This window comes from Esox lucius, chromosome 19, assembly GCF_011004845.1.
Source record: "Esox lucius isolate fEsoLuc1 chromosome 19, fEsoLuc1.pri, whole genome shotgun sequence".
NCBI classification, from domain to species: domain Eukaryota; kingdom Metazoa; phylum Chordata; class Actinopteri; order Esociformes; family Esocidae; genus Esox; species Esox lucius.
In genome coordinates this window covers 8394510-8410389 of record NC_047587.1, presented here as the reverse complement: position 1 = coordinate 8410389, position 15880 = coordinate 8394510, and the positions used below count along the sequence as shown (strand labels likewise).

Sequence of the window (15880 nt, the reverse complement as noted above, 5' to 3'; positions counted from 1 at the left end):
TTGGAGCCCAGGAGCTAGGGGCTGGCAGTGTCGGTTGACTGTAGATGACTCTGGCTCATGTACTGAGTAAAGAGTTCTGTTCCTTTGATCTGCGAGGGATATCAAATGAGCGTAGATGAAAGAGAAGGGGCACATTGCAACACCCCCCACCCCTTAGGTTTCAGCCAGTGTTCTGGAGAACTGTACCTGGATTCAGAGAGTTTTCATTCCAGATTGTGAACGTTAAAGTGTCAGGATCGCATGGATCAGTTTTTCTTTGCTGCTGCTGTGTGGGTGCCCGGGCTAAGGTGGGCTTGTATGGACCGTTCAGGTCCAGTGTGGTGATGTAGGTCATTCCACTAAATACCATGGTCACACGCCAAATGTACCATTATCGCCCAAGAATTTAGGACATCAGGAATCCGGAAGTGCAACACGAAAAGCTAGTGTGTGTTAGGGTTTCCCGTCTCCTCTGGTGTCCTATCCAGCCAGCTCTCCCTTGAGCGCTCTCTCCCTCCAGGTGCTTCTCCTTTAAATACCCTTCACCTGTTGATGAATCAAACCGCTGATGTGTGTGACATTCATCTTTATAAGCGTGTGAGCGAGTGAAGTGGGCGGAGGAGTGAGTGCATACAGTGTGTTTATGAAGCCCCTGTGTAAGTTGAGTTTCACACTGAAGTAGCAAACTGTTGAATGGTTGTCAGACTCCTTGGCTTTTAACCTTTGGTTAAAATGACATCAGGGCTTGGAACTTTGACCCGTCTGTTTCTTCAGAGCTTAGGGTTGGTCTCTATTCAGTTTCTGAACTGTATCGTATAATCAGCAGTGCACAAGGGGCTGTTTCTTTCCACACCTGTTTTATTTATTATTATTGTTGGGTTGGTATTCAACATCATACTATTTGCATTTCCAAATACTTAAATAATAGAAATGAGATACGGCCCAAGTGTAGTGTCTAATTGTCGGACTAATTTAAACAGAGTTAAGTCGAGTTGGATAAATCTGTTAAGTGTACTGGGAATAGCTGTACTACTGTAGATGTACTGGGAATATCTGTACTACTGTAGGTGTACTGGGAATATCTGTACTACTGTAGATGTACTGGGAATATCTGTACTACTGTAGGTGTACTGGGAATATCTGTACTACTGTAGGTGGGAGTATCTGTGGTTTTGTAGGTGAACAATATTTAACCCTTGTGCTCCTGTCTTCCCAGCAGGCCCAAGGCCGCAGTGTTCAGGAGGATGTGTTCTGGTCCCGTGGGCCGTGTGGCCCGTAGACGCAGCAGCAGCAGCCAGTCCCCCCGGATCAAGTCCATCGGTGTCCTCCGGCCCCGGACCACCCAGAAACCGCCAGAACCCCCCCAGAACCCGTCTCCCTGTGACCCAGCCCAGAACCTCCGGAAGCTGTAAGCAACGCGACGTCGATAGCGGCCCACACCTGTTTAGACACTGCGGGCATAAAAGCCAAAAATAAAACTGTCAGGCGGTATAATTTCCTGTGTTTTGGCCCTGTCTCTGTGGGGAACACCTTGCTGTTAATCAGATCCGCCTGGTGGGGGAGGGTAGTATGAGGAATTTAAAACCTGGATAAATGAAAATGCCCAAAAGGTTATGTCTTCATGGTTGTGTGGATGGCTGGATCAGGACCTTTTACATGTAGACCCCATGTCAAATGTACAACCACCTATTTACTGGATTTGTTTTCTACCTTGGGGCTTAGAGTTCCAGGAACTAGGCTTCTCACTTCTAAGTCTGTTTCTGACAGGGGGTGGAGGGGATGAAATCAGATCCCCCCCATTCTGTTTGTGTTGAGATTGAAGGATTTTATGTCCACTGACAGAAGTGCAGTTCTACTGATATCATTTAATTAGAGGGATCGCCGTGAGTTTTGAGTAATCGCTTCATAATGTCCGATTTTTTTCGTTAACCTGGAATGTGACGTAAACAGAAGTTCGTTCGTTCGTTCGTCCATGTCAAATGGGTAAAAATGACAAAGTTTCTCTTAACGACAAAACAATGTGAAACAAGTGGAGACCGTTCAATGGGCTCTCTGGCTGAATGACCCTGTTACTGGGCTTTCCACACCCAGTATACGGATGTACCTCATTACATGCTCTCATCCGGCCCACCTGTGTCCCGTGCCTTGACCTGGATGACGTGGCGTCCGCGTTGCCCTGTTTTCACGTTGCCGTGTCGCCGGGCCGGGCCGAGCCACAGAACGGTACCAAAATAAACTCCATAGCCGGCTGCCTGCTTTTGGCGGTACCTTCGGTGTCTGTGGGAAGCCTGAAAAAAAGCCAGAATCCCTGAGGAGGAAATGGATCCACGTCTGCTTGGTTTGCGTATGCACAGGCTCGGCGGGGTCCGCGCCCCTCCCGGATTATCCCTGCTCAGCACTCCGATGTTTTTATCATCAGGGACATCCCTGCCACCCTCCTCTGCCAGAGCTCTGCTGTCTGACTAGTGTTTTATTTTCTCCAGTCGATTGTAATGTACACAAGCCTCAATCAGCCACCCTCTCCCAGTACATGTGCCATTACACAGTCGATAGATTTATCGTAGTCCGCTGTGAATGATCCCATGTTAAGTCGGGGGAACACTTAATGCTTTGGTGTGACTCTGATAGTGGCTGACGCTTTCAGGTCTGGGTCATCGGTGCTGTGATGCGTTGATATTCTGCGTGCACCGTCCATGAGATCCAAGCCAACTGACAGCCATGTTTTGACGATATGCATGGATGGTTGTTGTCAGCCTGCCAGGGGAAACCTGCTTGCTGCTGTAGTAGCTGAATGAATCGAGTCATTTTATCAACCGTACTGAGTGGACCGAAGTAGAGGATGACTGTGGAAAAACCTTGTCACAGTGACCAAACACCTGAGGAAAATATCAGTTTGTTCCATTCATATTATTTTATAATGTATAGTTCTGTACATGCCTGTACCGACACGATTTTCCTTGACTGGCACCAACAATAATCCTGTGAAATTACATTTTAGTGCGAGGACTAATGGATTTAAAGAAGTTTGTGTCCCTTACATTTTTCTTCTTTAGCATCAACATTTTCAAATTTCTGTATATTGAATATTGCTCATCTCTTTCCTTGACACCTAAAAAGTAGGCACGTGAGAATAGATGGTGTGAAGCTCAGCATAATTTTGGCAACTGGGTCCACATGGAGCTCCGTAGAAAAGTATCTTCATGTTGTGTCACAGAACAAGTTGTGCTTCTGGTTTATTTGCTTTGTCTGGTGGTTTGCTAGAGTAGCGGGTGTGAATGTCAACCATCCCTCCCCATTAAAGGCTGTATAATTGCTTCTGTACCGATGACCCATTTATGACCAGTTTTGTCTATAAATTGTAATAAAATGGCAAGAAAAATATGTGCAACAGTAATCACTGTCTCTTTTAAATCCAGCGACGCCACGGGCGCCATAGAGACACCTGTTTGTCACAGACTCGCTGGTCAGCTCCGCCCCCAACCTTGTGTGTTCTGGATGTTCAGTGGGGGGGGGGGGGGGGGGGGGGGGGGCTTACAGAGGAACATACATAGCTTCTACGCCATCGGAGGAGCTCCGAGTTGATGCCAAAGTAGGGCCCAGTGGGTGGCTGTTCTGCAATCATGTCACCTGATATGGCCGTGTTGTGTTCAGGGAGGTCAGTGTCTGTCTCCTGTTCCCCCCCCCCCCTCTGAGCTATGAGGGAGGAGGGGTGCGGTTCTGGTCCACTGGGACCCGATTAGGACATGGCTGGCGGGCCAACACGCAGCGACGATGTACTAAATGCGCTGGGACTCAGGAACCTGATCACTGTGGGTGCGTGTTCAGTAGCACTCATCCAAGGAGTTATTTAGGGAATTCTTCATTGGTTCAGGTAGGAGGGTTATGTAACCAACAACAACAAAGACGGGCAACATTGGGAAATGGGGCATGGGATGGCTGATCCAGCGCTAGCTGTTTTTCTTATTTTAAGAGCTCAATGGGAAGGTTTGTTTGAGAAAATTGTGGTTTGCCATTTGTCAAAGCCTTGAGGCAACACACGAATGGTGTTTTCTGGACCTGTACATTGTTAGCCTCCCATGACACTGTACAACAGTACCCTTAATTTTTCATGACCTCAGTCTTGATTTCCCAGCATTGGCCTGCTGTTCAGACAGGCTTGTGTTTATCTGGAGACAAATCCTGACTGTGCGAATGTTGGGAAACATGATTCCACGTGAATCTTTGAAGTTTGTAAGTCACAGAGGGACAAACAATGCAATTTTCTTTGTCTACTGTATTCTTTTCATTGCCACTGTAACAAACCCACACTTCTTAATACTTTGTCTGACCCCACGTGAGAACAGCAATGAGTATCTGCCAGTGGCAGGTCATGTTTAGGATCACACCTACTAGTTCCTCCGGAACAGGACCTTGGTGTCAACGACCTCCACGCTGGTCTGATTAGCCATGAAGGTACCATAAGAGCCCAATCTCCTCCAACCGGCCTCCTTCTAGTGCACCTGTATTCTCCCTTCATCAGGGAAGCCCTTTAAACTGCATGAGGGAACAGGCATCGGTCTGTCCACTTGTGAAGAAACCCACCTCTGTCAATTGCCGTCATCGGACCAATGGGGGGGGGGGCGCTTAACTGTCACGCTCTTCAGAGCTCTGTGAGGTCATTGTGACCGTAATACCCTTCCCCACAATGACTGAGACTGGGTCCTTCATCCACTGAAACATTTCTGTTAGGTGTCATGTTGGGCCATCCAGCCATGAGAGGAGATCTCCACCACTTTGGTCAAAGGTGCTCTCTATTGCCTTTCTGCTTAAGGGGAGACTTAGTAGGCATAATTTAAGTACAATGCAGTCAAATTCTTGAAAGGTGAGGGGGAGGGTATTTTCAGAATCATTCGCAGGACAATGAATGTCTTGGAAGCGGGACTTTCCCAAAATAGTTTTCCTTGTTTTTAAAAAAGAGTGTATTACACCTCACAATCTAGCGGTTCACATAAAACCTTGTCCCTCTTTACATTGTGACATTGATGAATTCTAATGTGTTGTAATGCAATTTATATATCTATATATCTCTAAAAAGGATTGTATTGTGCCTGTGCTGTTGTAGCTAACCCCAAAATTGCTAATGTAATGACAAATGAATAAATTGTTAGCATGTGCAGCTCTGGAAAATATTAAGAGATATAAAGTTTTGAGTGAGGAACAGAAGCATTCAATTTGCAGTGGTCTCTTAACTTTAACCCTTCTGTTCCTACCTTAAAACCTTCCTTTCCAACTTTTTTAGGAAAGGAAAGAAAAAGGTGCAGTTGTTTAAGTTTACATACTGCGATTAGTCAGGAGTTTACCTCATTTCTTTTTCCAGGGGTAATATTACCGCCCCCCCCCCCCCCCCCTTTTTTTTCTCAAAGCGAAAGATTGGAAGTAATTGAGCACACCACGTTCCCCTGCGCGAGACAAATGCTTGAATGCGCCATGCGACTGAGGCCTACTGGGGCCGTTACCTACATGAGGTCGTATTGTGCATCTCATGTAGCCCTGGAACACGCCGGCCCACCGGAGTAGAGTGTTGCATGCAGAGCAGCATAGATTCAACTCTGATAGATTGTCCCAGGAGCTGAAAGGTAATATTGGAGTCTAATGTCGACAGGTGTCGTCCCCCACCCTCACCCCACCCGGCCGCTCTCAGGCCTTTTCACGTTCAGGTCACACATGGCCCGTGTTGAGCTGGAAAATCCCCCGGAGGCTCACTCCCAAAGGTGCCTTTGTTCACAGCAAGATGTGATATTTGCTCCCTTGTGTGGCCGCCTGAAAGTCCTCAGGTTCCCATGCTGCCTCTAAGACTGTGTGTGTGTGTGTGTGTGTGTGTGTGTGTGTGTGTGTGTGTGTGTGTGTGTGTGTGTGTGTTGGGGGGTGTGTGTGTGTGTGTGTGTGTGTGTGTGTGTGTGTGTGTGTGTGTGTGTGTGTGTGTGTGTGTGTGTGTGTGTGTGTGTGTGTGTGTGTGTGTGTGTGTGGTGTGTGTGTGTTGGGGGGTGTGTGTGTGTTGGGGGGTGTGTGTGTGTTGGGGGGTGTGTGTGTGTTGGGGGGTGTGTGTGTTGGGGGGTGTGTGTGTTGGGGGGTGTGTGTGTTGGGGGGTGTGTGTGTTGGGGGGTGTGTGTGTGTGTGTGTGTGTGTGTTGGGTGTGTGTGTGTGTGTGTGTGGTGTGTGTGTGTGTGTGTGTGTTGGGGGGTGTGTGTGTGTGTGTGTGTGTGTTGGGGGGTGTGTGTGTGTGTGTGTGTGTGTGTTGGGGGGTGGGTGTGTGTGTGTGTGTGTGTGTTGGGGGGTGGGTGTGTGTGTGTGTGTGTGTTGGGGGGTGGGTGTGTGTGTGTGTGTGTGTTGGGGGGTGGGTGTGTGTGTGTGTGTGGGTGTGTTGGGGGGTGGGTGTGTTGGGGGGTGGGTGTGTTGGGGGGTGTGTGTGTTGGGGGGTGTGTGTGTTGGGGGGTGTGTGTGTTGGGGGGTGTGTGTGTTGGGGGTGTGTGTGTGTGTGTGTGTGTGTGTGTTGGGGGGTGTGTGTGTGTGTGTGTGTGTGTGTGTGTGTGTGTTGGGGGGTGTGTGTGTGTGTGTGTGTGTGTGTTGGGGGGTGTGTGTGTGTGTGTGTGTGTGTGTGTTGGGGGGTGTGTGTGTGTGTGTGTGTGTGTGTTGGGGGGTGGGTGTGTGTGTGTGTGTGTGTTGGGGGGTGGGTGTGTGTGTGTGTGTGTGTTGGGGGGTGGGTGTGTGTGTGTGTGTTGGGGGGTGGGTGTGTGTGTGTGTGTGTTGGGGGGTGGGTGTGTGTGTGTGTGTGTGTGTGTGTGTGTGTGTGTGTGTGTGTGTGTGTGTGTGTGTGTGTGTGTGTGTGTGTGTGTGTGTTGGGGGGTGTGTGTGTGTGTGTGTGTTGGGGGGTGTGTGTGTGTGTGTGTGTTGGGGGGTGTGTGTGTGTGTGTTGGGGGGTGTGTGTGTGTGTGTTGGGGGGTGTGTGTGTGTGTGTTGGGGGGTGTGTGTGTGTGTGTGTTGGGGGGTGTGTGTGTGTGTGTTGGGGGGTGTGTGTGTGTGTGTTGGGGGGTGTGTGTTGGGGGGTGTGTGTGTGTGTGTGTGTTGGGGGGTGTGTGTGTGTGTGTGTGTGTGTGTTGGGGGGTGTGTGTGTGTGTGTTGGGGGTGTGTGTGTGTGTGTTGGGGGTGTGTGTGTGTGTGTTGGGGGGTGTGTGTGTGTGTGTGTGTGTGTGTGTGTGTGTGTGTGTGTGTGTGTGTGTGTGTGTGTGTGTGTGTGTGTGTGTGTGTGTGTGTGTGTGTTGGGGGGTGTGTGTGTGTGTGTGTTGGGGGGTGTGTGTGTGTGTGTGTGTTGGGGGGTGTGTGTGTGTGTGTGTGTTGGGGGGTGTGTGTGTGTGTGTGTGTGTGTTGGGGGGTGTGTGTGTGTGTGTGTGTGTGTGTTGGGGGGTGTGTGTGTGTGTGTGTGTGTGTGTTGGGGGGTGTGTGTGTGTGTGTGTGTGTGTTGGGGGGTGTGTGTGTGTGTGTGTGTGTGTTGGGGGGTGTGTGTGTGTGTGTGTGTGTTGGGGGGTGTGTGTGTGTGTGTGTGTGTGTTGGGGGGTGTGTGTGTGTGTGTGTGTGTGTGTGTTGGGGGGTGTGTGTGTGTGTGTGTGTGTGTGTGTGTTGGGGGGTGGGTGTGTGTGTGTGTGTGTGTGTGTTGGGGGGTGGGTGTGTGTGTGTGTGTGTGTGTGTTGGGGGGTGGGTGTGTGTGTGTGTGTGTTGGGGGGTGGGTGTGTGTGTGTGTGTGTTGGGGGGTGGGTGTGTGTGTGTGTGTGTTGGGGGGTGGGTGTGTGTGTGTGTGTGTTGGGGGGTGGGTGTGTGTGTGTGTGTTGGGGGGTGGGTGTGTGTGTGTTGGGGGGCGGGTGTGTGTGTGTGTGTGTGTGTTGGGGGGCGGGTGTGTGTGTGTGTGTGTTGGGGGGCGTGTACTGTAGTGTCGAACTCCCTTGTGTCGCCAGGCTATGTTGCTCTGATGAAGACACCTCCAGGGAGACGTTTCATCGCCACGTATGGTTCCGACAGTGGTGTCGCTAGGCTGGGGCGGTCCATCGCCTTCTCTGGCCAAGCCCGGTGGGCATGCTGTCCAACTAAACAGCGTTTTGTGTCTCATGACGTTAGTCAAACCTTTTTATGTGAAGTCTGTCATGTTCGGTACCCTTTTCGAGTGCTTCAGAACCGAAAGATCTCCTCAACAAGGTCTGGTCCCCTGAGGTTGTGTTGTGTGGTCAGACACTCTGTGCTGTAAGCCCCTCACCAGCAGAACTGGGGCAGCTTTGTTTTCCTCGGACGCTGTTCAGAGGCGGTAGATCTCTGGCCTTTTCCCGCGGGCCAGGCCCTGCCTTTCAGGATTAGCCGTCAGCCCAGACTGGTGTAGGGCCCCTGTCTATAGCAGACTGGACCGACCTGCTGTCTGTCTCCGCCGAGGTCACTGCTGTACGGGCCTCCATTGTCTGCTGGGCCGGGCACTCAATGGCACAGGCCCTCCCTTATCGCCTCACAGCGCCGACACATGGCTAGCTAAATCCAGCGTGGCTAAACTCTTTTCGGGGTAACCTTTCAGTCCTCCCTCCTCTCTGTCAATGGGAGCCGGCCCAGCGGAATGGACAGCAGCTGTTCAGCGCCACGCCGGGCACGCAACAAAAACATCAGGCTTCTTATCCCCTCAAATAAAGAGGTGTTCATGAGTGCCGGGAGGAGCGCCAGGGCTTCGTAATGGGACGTCATGGCTTTGTGGGGAAGGCATTGTGACGTTGGGCGATTGAATCCCGGTGTGTATGCGTGATGCCTGGTTTGTCACTACATCATACTTGTGTCCACATCACTCTGGGGTGGGTTTGCCATACGTCAATGACACGCTTGTTGGTATTTCCATCCTTATCTCAGTCGGGTCAACTCTGAATAAAGCATGTCCAAGGCCATGCTGGCTATGGTTTCCATTTAGGGCTGTTAAGTTCCACTGTTTGGTGACCAGAAACTCCCACGGAGTCCATGGCGGTTTAGCGTTAAGCTAAATCGTTTGAGCCGGATCGCAATTATCTTTATGACAATGATGTTTTTGCACAAGACGTTTATTCCCGAGATTGTGTGTTTTCAATTAAAATAATGGATTTCATGGCAATGTTAGAAAACATTGCCCGACATTGCCCGACTTCCGTCGGTTTGGGTGTCTAGCCCTGGGGTGCCAAAGAGCGCCTAAGCTCTGTGGGAAGTTATTGGTGCTATAAAATATCAACTTATCACTTCTATTCATTAGATAATGCACATTACAATCCATGGATAGAAATATCTGTTGTCCAGTGGCATAGCATGGTGACACCAGGGCAGTGTGCAAGATGTCCTTACAGGGCCAAGATACAGCTCTGGAAAGAATTAAGAGACAAGGAAAGTTTTTAGTGTGGAACAGAATTGTTCAATTTGCAGTGGTCTCTTCATTTTAACCCTTCTGTTCCTCACTCAAAACCTTTTTTGAGGAAAAAAAGGTGCAGTGGTCTTGTAATTTTTTCCAGAGCTATATGTGCCACAGGAAAATGTAATTGTCATTGCTTTGCCGTTCCATTTTGTGAAGAGCAAATGTTAACAACATCGATTTAGTGGTGGTTCCAAAGCCCAACACAACTGCAACGCTCTTGGCGCATTTCGGTTTTTAGCCAAATTAAGGAGGTAAGCCCAATAATTTGGAGTAGGCAAATTGCCGGATTTGCTCCAGAAAGCTGGCGCTCAAAAGCGCAAACACCAAAAATCTGAAGAATCATCTCTGGATCCACCATGTGTATTTTTACAATATTATTAGGCTACACTCTAATAGTGACATGATATGTACATTGTAGACCGTTAAACAGTTTATCACAATTATTTGTGACAATCGTCATCTAAAATGTCATAATCGTTTTAGCCCTAGTTTACGCAGCATTTTACATAATAATGACCCCACTGGACACAATTTCCCCACACGTCATTACAGTACCATTAGGATCACACCACAAACACAAAATCCATGCTGTCTTGCTCCTTGGTGCTAGGCACAACTTGATCTTATCACGGACATGTTTACATCTCTCTCCCTTTTGTGACCTGCCCGCTACAATAAAGTACATGACGTACTGACAGATCCATGGGCCTTTTAGTGGAGATCCATGGGCCTTTTAGTGGGTTCCTCAGCTGAAGTCTTTGTCATTATCTTTAAGTGTCTTGCCTTTTCTCCCAAGTTTAGAGGAATCTATTTTAATGTTGGTTTAATGCAAATCTTTCATTTGGTTTCAGGGACCTCAGTGTGTGTGTGTGTGTGTGTGTTATGTCTCTAAATTAATTTTTTAATATTACAAATTTGTCAGAACGACTTGGGTTCTGGATGGTGTAGATCTGTATAAAGCTAAAGCTAGCTAATGAATGCCGTCTCAAAGGGATGATTAAAAGCGACGCCACAAACGCCCGGTAATGTCGGGCGGGCCATGTCTTTAATCTATGTTAAGCGGGTGAGAATGTTTTCGTTACTGACCACTCACTTTCCTCTTGTTTGTAGGGAGCGGTCATCTCCAAGCCAGCCTGAATGTAGCCTGAATGAGACTGCCAACCCTGCGAGGATGACTGAAGAGTCCCAACTCATCTGAGGGATGGTAGAGAAACCACACGGGCCATTACCGTATTACGCTCACGCATGGAAGATCCAACCATCCTGGATGATTCCTCACAGTTGTCCCCTAGCCCTTCCCCATCCTGTTACCCAGCATTTCATTCCTAGGGGTAGTGTTGGCTGTCACTGTTTAATCCCTCAGTCCTCTGGTGTGTGTGGGTGTGTGTAAGGCTACTGCAGGGGAGGGTTTGCTGGGTCCTACACACACACATACAGTTGCAACAGTTCAATGCTACGTGTGGGAGTGTATGTTCGGTGCAAAACCCGCTGCTGGAATTCTTTCTCCGCTGGAGCTGTTTATTTTTCTCTTGTCGGTTGATAGGTTTGGTTTTATAGTGTTTGTATTTCTTTTTCTCTTATTGTCTAAATAAATCTTTTAAATGAAACGTTAATAATCCAACTGTCGGTCATTTATTTACTAGCGTGTTGCAAAGGTGGAGTGGGTGGTCATCTCTGGGTTTTGGTTTTGTAATTCTTATAGTCTCACTGAGAGTCTGAGCTGGTGTCTGTTTGGTGGTTATTACACCATCAGTCTACATTTAGGCATTTGATCATAGGCTGTCTGTCTTATGTTTTTTTTTTGTGAACTTGGTTACAAATATTTTCACTGCATAAACCGTGTTAATTACAGTCTTGTATGGGAGAGTTTTTGCAACATTTAATGAATTGGCCTGTCATTCATTAAATGTTGTGAAAGAGACAATGAGCCCCTGTAATTAGGTGTGACTGCTGTGTTACACAAACACACAACCACACAACTGTGTTCACTCTGATGGAACAGCTTAATGGTGTTGTGGAAGAGCTGGTTTCCTCCCCCTGTAAAGAACAGCTCTGTAGTACACACTGACAAACCCATTTTAACCTGGTTAGGTTTTCATTCTCATTTTTATAGTTTCGGTATTTTGACACCTTTCTTGTGATTTAGTGCTCTAATAATTAATCTGTCAGCCCACAAGGAAAACAAAGTGAACCATAAAAGCTGTTTTAATGAGGGGTGTGTGCTTTCGGTCTATTTTTGATCCCGTAAACCTGTACTTGGCAGATATAGGAGAGATTTAATTTTATCTTATTTACATTTTAGTGGGTTTAATAGGTGTTGCTCTGTGATGAGGCATATCATCTATACTTTCTAGTATCTCTGACTATTTTGCTTTGTCTCTCACTCTCTCATCGTTCTTAGTGTAGTAAACTATTAAGAGGTCAGGAATGCTTTAAGTGGATCCTCTGACCTTGTATTGGCTCTGACCCGGTAGTTCATGATCAAAGGCAGTAAACAAAACCTGACCCGAAGGGGGAGGCCACATACTTCCCTGTACCTGAGGAAGGGGCGTGAGTTTAGATGTGAGGTCACGGTCAGTGACTGCATTCCAGAAGGTCTCCCCTTACCTACTTGGGTTAATGTTAAACTGTAGATTTCATGCTCTAGCTTTTAAATTTATACAAACGTGTGACGGTCTATGTTAACAGTGTGATGCCTTGAGGGGTCTGAATTGTTAAATATGCTTTGAGAAACTGGCTTCAAAGGTAGACAAATCCAGCGCGACAGAAGTCGGCCTCAAACAAACCGAGACATTAACATTGGAACAAGTTATTTTGATGTTGTTTCCCTGCGCCCTTCTCCTTTGTCATGTTTTAGTATTAATCATCCTTACATCTTAATGGTTGTGAGTTCTCTCCACTTGATGGATGTAGAAGATACCTGAGGCATGCATGTCCACCAACAGGATATGATCGGTCATAGTTATTCTCAGAGAGAAGATTTGTCAGCTCTTGTCAAAGATCTGTTTCCATCTGCATGGAGAATTATTTAATGATTGACAGCACACTCTTTCACAATTTCCTCTAGTCCAGGTAATCTGCAGTCAGGTTTCGGCAGTTACAGATTAACGTGTAATTTGAGGTACAAGTATATAGTGAAAGTGTCATATTGGTTCATTTTGAAACACAACCTTTATTTACTTTTTTTTTTTTTTTGTTGGGAAAATAAAACATTTTCTCAATGACATTCAATACAACATAAAAAAAAAAAAAAGAGGAACGTTTTTAAGTTTGTTATATCTGAGCAAGTCTGGCCAGTGTACACATACCTGACCAGTCACAGACCAGGTACACACACCTGACCAGTCACAGACCAGGTACACATACCTGACCAGTCACAGACCAGGTACACACACCTGACCAGTCACAGACCAGGTACACACACCTGACCAGTCACAGACCAGTGTACACATACCTGACCAGTCACAGACCAGGTACACACACCTGACCAGTCACAGACCAGGTACACATACCTGACCAGTCACAGACCAGGTACACATACCTGACCATTCACAGACCAGGTACACACACCTGACCAGTCACAGACCAGGTACACACACCTGACCAGTCACAGACCAGGTACACACACCTGACCAGTCACAGACCAGGTACACACACCTGACCAGTCACAGACCAGGTACACACACCTGACCAGTCACAGACCAGTGTACACATACCTGACCAGTCACAGACCAGGTACACACACCTGACCAGTCACAGACCAGGTACACATACCTGACCAGTCACAGACCAGGTACACATACCTGACCAGTCACAGACCAGGTACACACACCTGACCAGTCACAGACCAGGTACACACACCTGACCAGTCACAGACCAGGTACACACACCTGACCAGTCACAGACCAGTGTACACATACCTGACCAGTCACAGACCAGGTACACACACCTGACCAGTCACAGACCAGGTACACATACCTGACCAGTCACAGACCAGGTACACACACCTGACCAGTCACAGACCAGGTACACATACCTGACCAGTCACAGACCAGGTACACACACCTGACCAGTCACAGACCAGGTACACACACCTGACCAGTCACAGACCAGGTACACACACCTGACCAGTCACAGACCAGGTACACATACCTGACCAGTCACAGACCAGGTACACACACCTGACCAGTCACAGACCAGGTACACACACCTGACCAGTCACAGACCAGGTACACATACCTGACCAGTCACAGACCAGGTACACACACCTGACCAGTCACAGACCAGGTACACACACCTGACCAGTCACAGACCAGGTACACACACCTGACCAGTCACAGACCAGGTACACACACCTGACCAGTCACAGACCAGGTACACATACCTGACCAGTCACAGACCAGGTACACACACCTGACCAGTCACAGACCAGGTACACACACCTGACCAGTCACAGACCAGGTACACACACCTGACCAGTCACAGACCAGGTACACATACCTGACCAGTCACAGACCAGGTACACACACCTGACCAGTCACAGACCAGGTACACACACCTGACCAGTCACAGACCAGGTACACACACCTGACCAGTCACAGACCAGGTACACATACCTGACCAGTCACAGACCAGGTACACACACCTGACCAGTCACAGACCAGGTACACACATCTGACCAGAGAGCAGTGACGCACGCACGCACAGATGCGTTAGATGGATTCGTTTTCAACTTGGAATGCCTCTTAAGGGGGAAGGAAACCGAATGTGGCTGTAAGTAAGCGTATTATGTTACTGCGATTCAGACCTTACACAGTCAAAACAATTTAACTTGATCGTCAAAGTGCCTAATCTTACCCAGCCGAGCACCCGAATGGCCTAATTACAAAGGTGAGGAGGCTTCAGTGTAAGCTTTTAATCGTGTCGAAGTGCATGCTAACACACATCCATCCACCCACATGCATAACTACGGATTAAGAAACATCTTTGTTTGTTTCCCTGTTCTCTGGAATCCCGAGGCACTGTTGTGTGAAAAGCCTAAGATGGTGGCTGTTCCTGGAACACAACCGGTACGGTGTGTGGGGTGTTGTACTCCGATTGTGCCCATTTGGCTTGGTGCTGCTCAGATGTAACTTTCCCCATACAAAATAAATGAAATGTATATTTATTCCTCTGCCTGGTTGCAGCCATGTGGTCTCAGGCCCAAGGACTTCAGCCCTGGTAACCCATGACGTTTTTCTGGCCCCATCTCACACACTCGCACATCCTAATGTAATGGGAAGTGGTGAACAGGAAAGGAAAAAGTACCACCTGCTTCCTGGCATCCAACTGTTGGGATGAGTGGGAGGGAATAATCAAGAACGTCCAATCCAGCACATCTGAACTAACGTGAGAGGGCGAGGGAAAGACACTCCTTTTCATTGGCCAGATGCAGAGTTGTTTTTTTCCTAAGATTATTCCACTCTTGTAAAACCCCCAAAGTATTATACAGTATTTTTACTCATGTCATGTCCCCATGTGGAAACCCTGATAGATACAATAACTCTACTTTCATCTTTCTGAGGTTTCAACATTTGTAGAGAAGCTATGCTCTTGTCGATAACAGAGTAATGCGAGATTTCAGTAACCTTTACAATAATCTATTCATATGTGAGGTCAAGACATTCCATTTGTCCTGCCAGACTGACCTGATGTGTTCACAAGCACTTCACCACATCAACTTTGAAATGGTGCTTTTGTTGTGTTATTTGAAATGGTGCTTTTGTTATGTGTTATTTGAAATTGTGGGTTTGTGATGTATTTACCAATGTCAGTTGAAATATAGAGGGTCATGAAATCCCAAATCATAATGAAATCTCCAACTGCTGGTTTATGTCATTAACTCTTCTGGTTGGTAGTGTTGCCATTGTTGTGAATCATTTTGGTTAGGTCTTTAAATTGTGTTTGTGGGGAGCTCAAGACCAAAGGTTCTAGCAGAGATTTTAGTCATGAATGTGTTTTTTCATAATATTTGCTCTACAGGTGGTCCTTATTGTGCGAAAAATCTGATTAAGTCAAATTGGGGCGAGGCCGAATATCATACGTGTCTGCAGACATCTTTGAATTTGGTGGAACATTCAATTTGCAATTCAATCATATAATGCTAGGTAAGAGTGTAAGTAAACCAGAAAAGGAACCAGGCAAGCCTAGTTCAGCAGGCCCGCAATTAAAATGAATAAACATTAGGCGTGTTCACCCTGCACCTTAGCCTAGGGCTAAGAGCTTTCTAAGCCCTGGGCTAAGGGCCTCCTAAGCCCAGGGCTAAGCAAGTGTTCACACATGCATAAATTGAAGTGTGCTAGCACCACCCTTAGCCGAAGGCTAGCTGGCCCTGCCCCGGAGCAGATTTTTCCGGGGCTAGCTCCAGAAACACGGTGCCAAAATAACCAGTGTGAAACGGGGTCAACAATAAAAACATAGAACGTT

General features: G+C 47.7%; 1 protein-coding gene across 1 annotated transcript in view; it reads left to right on the top strand.

Annotated features, from left to right (window-relative positions):
• The window catches only part of si:ch211-266k8.4 (TBC1 domain family member 10A), a 38299-nt gene extending 27284 nt beyond the window's left edge, over window positions 1-11015 (top strand). The window contains exons 14-15 of the mRNA XM_010883552.3: window positions 1196-1387; window positions 10526-11015. Of these exons, the coding sequence (XP_010881854.2) occupies window positions 1196-1387; window positions 10526-10613 (280 nt within the window). The 3' untranslated portion in view covers window positions 10614-11015. The remainder of the gene's footprint in view (window positions 1-1195; window positions 1388-10525) is intronic.
• Window positions 11016-15880: the final 4865 nt, after the last annotated feature.